We start from the raw sequence: 12,456 nt of genomic DNA, 5'->3' as shown, positions 1-12,456 counted from the left end.
TTTACTGTTACCAACATTTCCTAACATTCAGTTATCTGATTCCATATGGTGGGGAAGGGACCCACAGTTTAAGCAGCTCTGCTCTCCAGGTTAACTTATTTATTTTAATGTGTGGCTGGGGAGAATGAATTTAGCAGGGCCAGAAATTAAGTAGGTATTTTGGATGGTCTAGTCAACAGCGAAGGTGGTTTGTATTCGGTCATTGGCAGAGGAAATAGTCACATGGAGTATTTGTTTGAAAAAGAAGTCTATGGAAAAGAGGAACTATTTGTGTAACATTGCCTCTATATAGACCCCTGTTGGATACTCTTGGGAAGGGTCGCATTAAATCATTTTTCGCCATAATCAGTTTAGCCTTGGTGAATACTGCACATAGGAATGAGACAGTGGGAGGACCCAGTGTGTCAGAATGTGTGTTGGCATGGAGGACAGGCAGGCAGGGAATATCAAGCAATTGAGCATTGCATAGGGCGGTCTTGGGCTGCGTTCGACATATCTGGACAGGCTGTTTTCAAGATGGGCCTAGGCAATGGTAAGTAGGGGAGATGAGAAGTTCTACACAGTTTTCTGGAGACAGAAACTACTTTTCTCTTCAGGGCTAGCCTTTTCTTGGTCCTTTTTCCTTAACTCTCTCTCCTTGGGTCCTTGTAGAAGACCATGTCTGCCTATTGGACTGTATTGTTGTGGACCTCCAAGACATGGACATCTTTGCTGCAGAGAGGCGGCCAAGAGAGTACTCTAAGGCATCCGAAGACAACGGGGGTGACCTGATCTTCCCTTCCTATTTTGTGCGACAGACAGGAGGAAGCCTCTTAACTGAGCCCTGTAGGCTGAAACTGCAGGTGGAAAGGAATTTGGATAAGTGAGTATTTCACATTTGACTCTCTTATATGTAGACTGTTGTTAGTGTTGGAGGTTCTGACTTACAGCAGCTATGTACAACAGAACTAAACAGTGCCTACTCCTGCGCCATCCTCTCAATTGTTATGTTTGAGCCTGTTGTCACAGCCACTGTGTCAGCCCATCTCGCTGAGGACCTTCCTCCTCTTTGCTTATCTGCTTTACCCAGCAGAACATTCTTTTCCAGGAACTGGTCCCCAGATAACACGTGCAAACTATGTGAGATGAAGTCTCTTCAGCCTTGCTTTTAAGGAACATTCTCACTGTACTTCTTTTCTTTTTGCTCTTCATGGTACTCTGAGTATTCTTTGCCAGCACCACAATTCAAATGTATTGATGCTCTTCAGTCTTTCTTAATTGAGGGCCCAGCTTCCACATGCGCAGGAGAACACTGCACTCTCTACTTTTCCAGTTTCTGAATTCCAAAATCCATTGCAATGGCCACAGAGAACTCACAAACGATATTCATGGTTAAAATGTTTGTTAAGGAAATTAACAGGTTGCAATGCAAGTGAGAAATTCCTAAAGGGCATGCCACTCTGCTGTCAGCCTCAAGCTCTGTGAGTCAGCAAGCCCGGCTCCCTGAGTTAAGTGTCTAGAGGCACTCTAGTCCGTAAGCCAGCCTCCTGTCCCAAAGCACGAAGCTTTGTTTTCTCTACGCTGCAAAGTCCACCAACCTGTTTCATGCTCTGGCTTCTGGTTCCACTATTATTCCTTGGATGTTACAGCTGTTTTCTGGATAAAGGAGGTTTGCTATGTAGGAGTCTTGGGGTCCAGAAGATGCATTCCACTCCCAACTCTTCCTGGTAGTGAGATCCACTCCACTGCTTCTCCGAGGGATCATTTTATATCCATCAGGATGGCTGGTCAATGAATTCTACTAACAGTTACTCACAGGTGAACACTACAAGTTCCAGCCTTCTTACACAGATGCACACAGGGAAAGGCTGCTTGTGGGGAGTTACAGAGACTTTGGCTACAAGAGCACCGTAAGTAAATCACTGCCCCTACAATGGTATTGCTATTCTTTTCCAGCCTCATAATTTAAATGTGTCAGTTCTTGGTCTTCCTATTTCGTTGTGTCCAATTTTTATGTGCATATGAGGCCACTGAAAATCCCTTGGCTGGAGTCAGGCACACCTTAGTCTTCCAGTGACATCTTTGTTCTTTAGTACTGCAAGGAGGTCGTGTGCAGGAGACATAACATGCTGTTTGATTTCTTGACCCTTACTTAATACCTTAGAAATTAGTGATATTAAGGTAAATCTGGGAGAAAACAGGTTTTCACTTATGTATTTAATGATTACTTGAGTCCCTACTATATAGGGTCGCTATGAGTCAGAGGTGACTTGATGGCAGTGAGTTTGAGGCCCTACTGTGCACTAGACATGAGGGGCTACTATGATGAAAGAAAACGTTTGTGTCCTCAAGAGTTTACTTCCTGTTGAGGGAAATAGGAAGGCCAGCAGGTGATCCTAATGTGAGTATATGATTCAGTGTTATAAACTTGATATAGGAGTTTGCGTTGCAGTCAAAGTGGAAGGGCATCTAGCGGATGGCAAGGGCAGGGAGAGTGTTCTGCAGGAGGAGACACTGGATTATGTGTAACATTTACAATAGATCTTGGATGGCTATTTACTCTGGAACTCCATTTAATCAGTCTAACTGATCAGGCGAGGTTTTGCCATTTCCTTCCATTTAGCTATCGAAAAATCTCCATAAATACGTATTCACCTTTTAATACACCTGGAGATACAGCATGCTAATTTCTGTGGTGGAGAGCATTGCTTCCGTTATCAGTTCATATCTGGCTGGAAAACTTTTTCAAAACATAGGTTCCCAAACTACTCCCCCTCCCCCCCAACCCCGACTCTCCCGGCTGATGTGCAGTGTCCTCCAGGGGTACTTTTGCCAGCCTGACCCCAGGGAGGGAGCCCCCTGACTGCACAGTATGTGACCTCAGTTTTGAGGACTGGAATTTGGAGGGAGCAGTGATGTGTGACTATGCAGTCATGCAGGAGATCTCCATTTGTGGCATTTTGGAGAGCAGTCTGATTGCTTGAGTAGCATGGGACTCTGTCCCTCTCTGGCCCTGCCCTTGGGCTTGGGCAAGTCATTGAATGTAACTTTGTCCTTCTTTGCTGAATGAATGATACAAGTTAGCTGTTCTTGCTGGATGTTTGTGTTTCAGTGTCTCTTGTTACTCTTGCGCTCCCTGGCTGGTGCTGAGTTGTGGCTGGCCTGGGCTGGATTTGCCTTTATTAGCTTTGCAGTCTTAAGAGTAGTTTCATTATTTAGAACTCAGACTTTTTGTTTTCTTTTCAAGCAATGCTTCTTTTAAAAAAGTACTTTGCTGTTCTGCTTATCTAAACGTTACCCATATCCATCAGTATTTATGCACAGATATGAAATTCTGATATAATTATACCAGATAGAAAGTGAAACTGAACACAGGTATTCTATCAGCTCCTCACATCACAGAAATGTACTTGTTAGCCTCTTCCTGTGATTCTTTGTTGATTGCGTCATTGGCCTCTAATTTCTGTATTTAGGTTTCTTTATAGACAAAGTGACTTTTTAATATTCTTTTTACATTTCAGTTCCTAACCCTCTGTTTTATCTCTCAGAGCATAGCATAATATCTGTAGGATCCCTCATGCCCACCTCATCGATGTGATTTTACAGCAAGTTCCTCAGTTTTGGGATAATGTATTTTCTCCCCACTAGCAGGTGGTGTAGTAGTTATCCATTGGATTGTTAACTGCAAGGTCACTAGTTTGAAACCACCAGCCACTCCTTAGAAGAATGATGTTTTCTACTCCCATAAAGAGTTACAGTTTTGGAAACTTACCAGGGAAGTTTTACCCTACCCTATTGGGTTGCTATGAGTCAGCATTGACTTCATGGCAGTGAGTTGAATGAGAATAGTGTTTAAAGGAGCCCTGATGGTTAAGCACCCCAGCTGCTAACTGAAAGGTCGACAGTTCAAACTCACTAGCTGTTCTGTAGGGTCGCTATGAGTTGGAATGGACTTGACAGCAATGGGTTTGGTTTAGCAGTGCTTCCATGCTGGGCTGTTAACCTAAAGGTCTGCGGCTCAAACACTCGGCTGCTCATGGGACAAAGATGTCCTAATCACTTCCTTAGATTCCATCCTTAGCAGCACTACGAGGCAGTCTCCTCTGCCCTACTTGGTTGCTATGAGTTGTAATTGACTCAGTGGCAGTAATTTTTTATTTAAAAAAAATTTTAGGGCCTTTCTTATCTTCAACTTTATTTCTGCCCATCTCAACTGCAATGGATAACTTTTTTTCTTATGTATAGCCTGGGTTCAGTATGAAACACTGATTTCTTCCTTAAAGCAAGCAAGCAAACAAACAAACAAACTGGTTGCTGTTGAGTTGCCCTTGACTCATGGCGACCCAAGAGTAGAACTGTATTCCAGAGGGTTTTCACTGGCTGATGCCTTGGAAGTAGATGGCCTTTGCCAGGCCTTTTTTTCTGAGGTGCTTCTGAGTGGGCTCACACTGCCAGCCTTTGCCTAGCAGCTGGGCACACTGACCGTTTGTACCACTCAGAGATTCCTCTTTCCGTTAGTTGTCACTGAATCTGAAGAATTAAATAAGGAGTTCGGTGTCTTTTCATTACTGCTTTCCTAACTGCAATGGCAGGCTATTTCTGGGCTGCATGAGGTCTTTCTTTACTAAGACTAGTTAGATCATGATATTAGCTTTAAGGATTTTCTACATGAAAATTTGGGGAGCCAAAAGGAGTGCAGGACACCCAGTCATACGAATTTGCTTCATTTGGAGCCACATTAAATTGATGTCCTTGGGAGTGTAGGAGGCCTGTTAGGGCTTGATCAAGAACCATGTAATTGAGAGAAATTACTGAAACCCAAATGAAGGCTGAGCATGATAGTGGGACAAGAGGAAAGTAAAAGGAAATAGAGGAAAGAACTAGGAGGCAAAGGGCATTTATAGAGGTCTAAATACAGATATGTACACATATAAATATATTTATGTGACAATGGGGAAATAGATCTATGTGCACCTATTTATAGGTTTAGTATTAAGGTAGTAGATGGACATTGAGCTTCTACCCAAGTACTCCCTCAATGCAAGGATACTTTGTTCTATTAAACTAACATTCCATGATGTGCACCTTCCTGACATGATCACCGTTGACAAAGTGGGTGCGTAAGCAAATGTGGTGAAGAAAGCTGATGCTGCCTGGCTATCAAAAGATATAGAATCTGGGGTCTTAAAGGCTTGAAGATAAACAAGTGGTCATCTTGCTGAGAAGCAACCAAGCCCACATGAAAGAAGCACACCCGCTTGTGTGATCACAAGGTGTCGATGGGATCAGGTATCAGGCATCAAAGAACAAAAAAATCATATTATTGTGAATGAGGGGGAGTGCGGAGTGGAGACCCAAAGCCCATCTATAGGCAATCGGACATCCCCTAACAGAAGGGTCACGGGGAGCAGAGGAGCCAGTCAGGGTGCAGTGTAGCACCAATGAAACATACAACTTTCCTCTAGTTCTTAAATGCTTCCTCCCAACCACTATCATGATCTCAATTCTACCTTACAAATCTGGCTGTACCAGGGGATGTACACTGGTCCAGATAAGAACTGGAAACACAGGGAATCCAGGACAGATGGTCCCTTCAAGACCAGTGGTGAGAATGGCCATACTGCGAGGGTGGAGGTTAAGGTGGGGTAGAAAGGGAGAACCTATTACAAGGAACTGCATATAACCTCCTCCCTGGGGGACGGGCAACAGAAAAGTGGGTGAAGGGAGACATTGGACAGTGTAAGACATGACAAAATAATGAACCCCCAATAAAATGATTTCAAAAAAAACGAAAAAAAAAATTTTTTTTGTCCTCGGAAATTAGAAATGAACTGATTGCTAATGTAGGTGGAAGGAGCCTTGGTGGCGTGGTGGAACTAAGCATTGGGGTTGGGATACTCATCACAAAGCCTGAAGTTCAAAACTACCAGCTGTTCCACTGGAGAAAGAGGAGACTGTCTTCTGCCATGAAAAATTATGGGAAGACTTCAAAGAGGCTGTGGAAAAATTATTTCACCCTTTAACTCAATTTTCTAAGAACTTTTTGAAGTGCCCTTGTAGAGTCTTAGGAATGCTCTAGAGAAGTTCTTCTCGGTCCTACCAGGTCACTCTGAGTCAGAATTGACTCAACGGCAGTGGGTTTGGCCAGGTTGAATGTAGAGGGGCACAGTTTGGTTCTCACATTTGGGGTGTGAGCTATCTCAGCACCACGTTAGTGATTTTCTGGTGCAAGTGATCTTTTTTTCTTTTTCCACAGAGAAATAAGTCATACTGTGCCAGATATATCTATCCATGGCAACCTCTCCTCAGTCTACTGCTCCCTGGATTTGTATAAATACAAGCTGGTCCGTGGCTTATTAGAGAACAACCTTGGGGAGCCCATAGAGGAATTTATGCGGCCGTATGATTTACAAGATCCAAGAATTCACGTGAGTGGGACCTTATGTTGTTCTGTGACTCCTACCATCCCAGCCAGTGATCACCCTATGTATGTAGTCCTCAGACTCACCTGGGGAATGAAGGCGGACAAAGCAAATTAACTTTCTAGTCATATTAACCTGATGTGAAGCTTGGCTTCATCCATTAGAAATTGATCCCTATTTTCCTTTTGTAGACTGTCCTGAGTGGAGAAGTGTACACTTGCATGTGCTTCCTCATTGATATGGTAAACGTGAGCCTGGAACTTAAAGATCCAAAAGGAAAAGAAGGGCCCGGGTCCCTAGCCAGGTATGGCCTTATGAACACCATTGTATTTATTACTAATTGTGAAAGTAGTACAAACAGCACAGCTGCTTCTTTTGTCTTGTTTGCATTGGCTTAGAGCAGCGGCTGCAGTGGTGGTCCCCAGACTGAGTGTGAGCCACAGTGTGCCTTGATTGCTCTACTGTGCTTCCTAGATGTTGAAATTCATTGTTGCTTCAAACCTGTTACATTCATGGTGATTCCAGCTCATGACTGCCTTTAGGACAGAGTAGAATGCCCCAGTGTGTTTCCAAGGTTGTGATCTTGGAACTTACCAGGGTCTTTAAACAAGAACGATGTAGTCCTTCCTCAAAGAACTTGTCCATTCCGGGTCTCATTGTTGGCTCTCAAGTTGACAGTAACCAGCATCTTGATGGGCCAAAAACAGGTGCTGGGGGCTCTGGAATGACAATGAAAATATTCTGATACAGAGGGGCCAGGAAGGAATTTTACTGTAAACCTGGAGACCCAGAATCACTTAGTGGGCTAAAATGCAGAAATTTGGGAGTTTTATAGAAAAAGTCTGGATCTCAACTTCTTTTGAAAAAATTGGAAGCTTTGTCACTACTGGGTTCATATTCTCATTTGAAAGTATCTGGAAGCTGGGTAGCACTTGCTTCCTTTGCTTATTTATATCACTTGCAAGGTCAGTGTTGACATGAATTGCAATTAGCAGTACAGAATTTTAGGAGCCCTGATGGTGTAGTGTGTTACATGTTGGGCTGCAGTTTTAGCAGTTTGAAACCACCAATCACTGAGGGGAAAAGATGAGGCTTTCTATGCCCAGAAAGAGGTCGTCTTGGAAACCCATGTGCAGTTCCCCTAGGGTTGCCATGAGTCAGAATTGACTCAGCAGTAGCCAATTTGGCCTTTTTTCTTTGGAGTTAGAACCACCTCTTGTCTGTCGGAACCAAACCCACGGCACCCACCTACAGCAGCCTGAACCCCACAGAGTGCAGTGCATGTTCATTTAGCAGGAGCTCAGTTTTCATTTTGATCTTCTAACTCTGTAAGATAGCAAAGTAGACATTACCCCTCCTTTCCAGATGAAATGTTGACTGGCATAATAAAAAAATAATAATGTCACGTGGCTGGAAAAGTTGTATACCCCGTATTTGAAAGCAAGACTTTAAAGCTAGTATTTTCCTTGCTGACCCAGTCTATCTTCTGTTTCATCTTTCCCTTGAAAGCCTCGTGTGCTCACTTATCTAATTCAGCTGATGAGACTGTGGTATGACATAGCCCCGGCCCCCGATGGATAGTGACCCAGCACTCTCTCCATGGTGACTGACTGCTAACTAGAAAAGTATTGTTCTCAAATCATAGACACTTTTAGTAAACAAAAACAACAAAAGGTGAAGCTGTTGTTTCTGACCAGATCCTCTATCTACGCCCTTCTCAAGGTGGTGTTCCCGTTGCTCTAACCCTTCCTCGACTCCTGTGCTCTCTAATTGACACGAGGTCCAAACGGCTCGTTTGGCACCCTAGAAGGACTCAAGTTGTGTTCTTTTTCAATGTTCTTGGGGTGGGGAACAAAGAGAAGTCTGAAGGGTATGAGCAGGGCCGTAGGGTAGATGGGGTGAGGTTTCCAAGGAGATTCTCAGAAGACAGCCCGTGTGTGCTCCTTTTGAAGAGTAAGCAGGTACATTGCTGTGTTGGGGGAAAAAATCCCTCAGCACCACCCATTTGTCCTTATCCTTACCAAGGCAGTTTGTTCCCGATTCTAAAAACTTCTTCGTAATGAGCGTCTGTGATTGACCTGTCTTCCTCTGAGAGAATCTGTCAAGGTTCCAAAAAGCAGTTGCCATGAACTGTGAGCTAACGTCTCTGCCTTGAATTTACCTAGCCTCGTAAATTCCCTTGGAAACCACTGTTTTGAGGCCCTTTTTGGGAAGACATTCCAGAGAGATTAACACAAGTGTATCACCGAGAGAACTTGTCTGCAGTCATCCACTGATCACAGACACATGTAAACACATTTTGTTTGGAGTAAATGCATATGTGTATAAATTGGAACTCCTATAGCAATACTTTTTGACTTACTTGTATTGTCATGATCTTACTAAATATGAATTGCTCACTGCCGATTTCCATACTTTTGAAAAACGGGAGTTCCAAATATGTTCTTGTTGGTGAATTAGTTGTGTGATTTCTCTATATGAAGAGCATCATGGGTTCCAAGGAAACTGTCCTTACCCCACTGCTACCAAGTCAACGCCTGCTCATAGCAACCCTAGAGGATAGAGTCAAATTGCTCCTTGGGATTTCAGAGAGTTAACATTTTTATGGGAGCTGATCATCTCACCTTTCTCACGAGCACCGACAGGTGAGTTTGAACTGCTGACCTTGGGCAGTTCAGGAAGCTCTAGTGGTCTTAATTAGAATTCAGGTAGATGAGAGACAGAATCTTCTAGGAAGGCTAGTTGTGTGTAGAGGAAAGACCAGACTATCTGAGCATGACACGAAAGGACATTAATTTCCTGATCTAGCAGAACTTTGATAAGTGAAGTAAGCAATTCTATTGTGGATTCTAGAGGGATGAGAAAGAGTTTAGAGATTGTTACAGATTTATGAAATACCTTAGATTTATGGTAGGGAATAGGAAGGCAGATGAACAAATGTAGTAACTATGTGGTATTGTCAACCCTCATGAAGGTCCTATGAGTCATCTCTTTGGAAATAGAAAAGAAAGAAATTGAAGCCCAACATACCAAATCCACTTATAACAGAATCAATAAAAGACCTCTGAATGACTTGAACTTCCTTCATTATTTTGTAAAACGAAAGAGTTATGTTTAACATCGTATTCACTCTCTCTCTCCCTTAGATTTGACTTCAAGAAATGTAAATTGCTCTATGAGAGCTTTTCCAACCAAACCAAGTCCATTAACTTGGTTTCCCATTCCATGATGGCATTTGACACCCGCTATGCTGGGCAGAAGACAAGCCCTGGTGTGACAAACGTGTTCAACTGCATCTTTCAGCCCTCCAAGAACAGCAGCACCACCCAAGGGTCCATTCAGATTGAACTACATTTCAGGTAGTAGGGCCCAGCCCTTGAGACTCTGCCTGATTTTGTGAAGATGTTGCCCATCGTGGCCAGCAGGCCCAATCCATCTTGGCTCAATGACAGCTAAGCATTTAAGGACTCACTAAAAAGATGAATAGACAATGATTGAGCAATTCAGTATACTGCATATTAATTTATCATTTCTATAGCCTTGCAGTTTCATGAGTTAGCCAAAAGATGTCTCTGTTGCCTTTCAAATAACAGTAGTTCACTTGAAGCCTGGTCCTTGTCCCCTATGAGCTGCAAACAGTTTTAAAGTAGAGAGCAACTTGGGGAGGAAGGAAATATTCTGGTTAAGAAAGAAGGAAAACACGGACATTTTATTTATGTAAATAATCAAAGGAAAGGTGATTTAGATTTGAATGATCTGTTCATCGAATTAAGCTATACTGACCCACTTCTCTATCCATAAAGAGCTTTAGCATTTTTGCACTACATCACACTTGGCTTCTTGGTGTTATAGGAGCCAGTGTTGTATGAGGAAAGGGCAGAACTGGGCTCAAAACCTTCATCAAGTGCTTCCTAGGTGTGGGTCCTAGGGTAAACTGTGGGTCGTGTTTTCCCCATGTATAGTTTGCCCATATATATATAAACATTCTATATTCTATATATATAATATATATATAATTCTCTCTATATATCTATATATAAATATGTAATTCTCTATATTTAATATATAGATTCTATATATAATGCTTATGAAAATAACATGGGCAGGGTGGATTTGTGTACGTATTGGGAAAACCATGTAAAGCATGTATTATTTGTATGAAAATACAGTAAGCTCTTCGAGCAGCAATTTTTTTCTTCTGTGAAATAGAAATAACAGTTCCCATCTCATAGGGTTGATGGAAAAATGAAATGGGGTAAATCTTGGCACAGATGGTAGCTATTATTGCTATTCCTGATGTACATTGTATTTTGTGACATATTACTATGACATTTGATGATTAAGGAGCACAGCTTTGAAAACTGAAAAAATTAAAAAGTTCATTAAAGAATTCCTTTAATTAAAATCCAGAAGCAGATCTTGGGAACTGATGTCATTTTTGTTCAATGGACATTTAATGGCATTAGATATGTTAGAAAGAAGAGCCAGTAAGTAGGGTGACTGGGAAACTCATCAAGCATATTCTTGTATTCATATATGCATGACATTTCTATGAGCTGTTTGTTGGATTCCTCAGAGTTCAGATTTTTTAGGGTGAGGTCACAGTGTCACCATGTTCCTTTAGATAGTCTGGCAAGCTAATTTCTTAGATGAACTTTTAAAAAGTCCAACAATAGGAGTGCTACTTGCCTTTTAGTGAGTCTTACAATGAGCCAGATATTTTTGCTTACATTTACTTTAACCCCCACGGCAAGACTGCAAAGTAGTTGACTTCTTCCTCATATTGTAAATGCAAAAGCAAAAGCTTAGAGAGGTTAAGCCACTCTTGCAAGGTTCACCCAGCTCTGAAGTGGAGTATCTGGACTTCACCGCCCATGTCCTTTCTAACAGCCTTGAGCCCACCAGGTTTCTAGCTATTGGGCTTACTGCCCTCAGATAAGATGGTTGTGATTTGCACTTCCTTTCTTTAAGATGATGTTTACTAGAGTAGGAGGCTCACACCACACATCTTTGGTCCATCTGCAGATAAAATTTCTTTGTGGCTTTGCTTTATTAGTATTGATGCCATTTCTTAATCTATCAGCGAGCTTTTCATCTATCACCTTTTTAACATGTAAGAAGACTTGGAGCCTTGAGCCCAGATCGCTCTGGGCTTTGCATGTCCCCTTTGGTATATAATTTCTTGGAATCAATGATAAAAACCTTACCTTGGCTCTTGCTAACAGAAATACCATTGTTAGTGAGAGGGTTAAAATGCTGTCTTGATTGCAACTTTTGAACGCTTCTGTGTCTCCAAGAAGAATTACTCTTCTGTTAGGATTTTGTGTGTCAGACATAAATCACTTCACAGTGTTTAAAGGCTTGAAATACTTTCCAGAAAAGGGATCAAACATACTTGGACTTTCCAGTGAGTGCTAGCGCTTACAATCTCTGTTCAAAATAGGGTGGAAAAATTTTCACTGAAGGGCAACATTTTTTCTCTATTACTAAAGGAAAAGTGTGTTTGTGGAAAATGCTGGGTCTCTGTGGAGGGAGACATGCATCATTATGTCCTTTCTCTGGAGGCTTTGAGCCAGGTTTTGGAGAAACGAGGGAAGAGAGAAGTAGGCTTAGCAGTGTCTCCAAATCTGCCTTTCCTCAACAGGAGCTCCTTTTAGGGCAGGGGACCAGGTACTCGTAGGAACTGGAGTTCCGGCTTGCTTTTTTGGGCTTATAGAATCCGTTTTCATGTCGAATGCCCTATAGGGCTATTCTTGGAGTGTCGTGTCCCCCCACCCCCCCTTCTCCTCAGCCCTGCCTATTCACAGGTGCTCGATAAGGCCTTTACCATTGGAGGATGAGCACAGGCCTGAGATTCCTCCTTGGGCTTCACCAGATACAGAATTCGGGGGATTGGGAGATAGCATCTCTTCTTTCCCCATTGTCCCTGTGCCTGCCTCTCCAGAGTGCTTGGAGACATGCCCCTGGTGTCTGCCATCTTGCTTGTTGTCTTTCTCAGGTTCAAACAGCTGGGCCCTCATGTCCGTTTCAGCTAGAGAAACCATACGTGTATATC

General features: G+C 42.6%; 1 protein-coding gene across 1 annotated transcript in view; it reads left to right on the top strand.

Moving 5' to 3' along the window:
* VPS13D (vacuolar protein sorting 13 homolog D) overlaps nucleotides 1-12,456 on the top strand; it is a 280,525-nt gene that overhangs the window by 68,876 nt on the left and 199,193 nt on the right. The window contains exons 26-29 of the mRNA XM_045298953.1: nucleotides 652-862; nucleotides 6,236-6,407; nucleotides 6,593-6,705; nucleotides 9,548-9,760. Of these exons, the coding sequence (XP_045154888.1) occupies nucleotides 652-862; nucleotides 6,236-6,407; nucleotides 6,593-6,705; nucleotides 9,548-9,760 (709 nt within the window). The remainder of the gene's footprint in view (nucleotides 1-651; nucleotides 863-6,235; nucleotides 6,408-6,592; nucleotides 6,706-9,547; nucleotides 9,761-12,456) is intronic.

Source organism: Echinops telfairi, unplaced genomic scaffold, assembly GCF_000313985.2.
Source record: "Echinops telfairi isolate 266 unplaced genomic scaffold, ASM31398v2 ScPeMD7_7457;HRSCAF=8495, whole genome shotgun sequence".
Lineage (NCBI taxonomy): Eukaryota > Metazoa > Chordata > Mammalia > Afrosoricida > Tenrecidae > Echinops > Echinops telfairi.
This window is presented reverse-complemented; position numbering and strand designations above follow the sequence as displayed.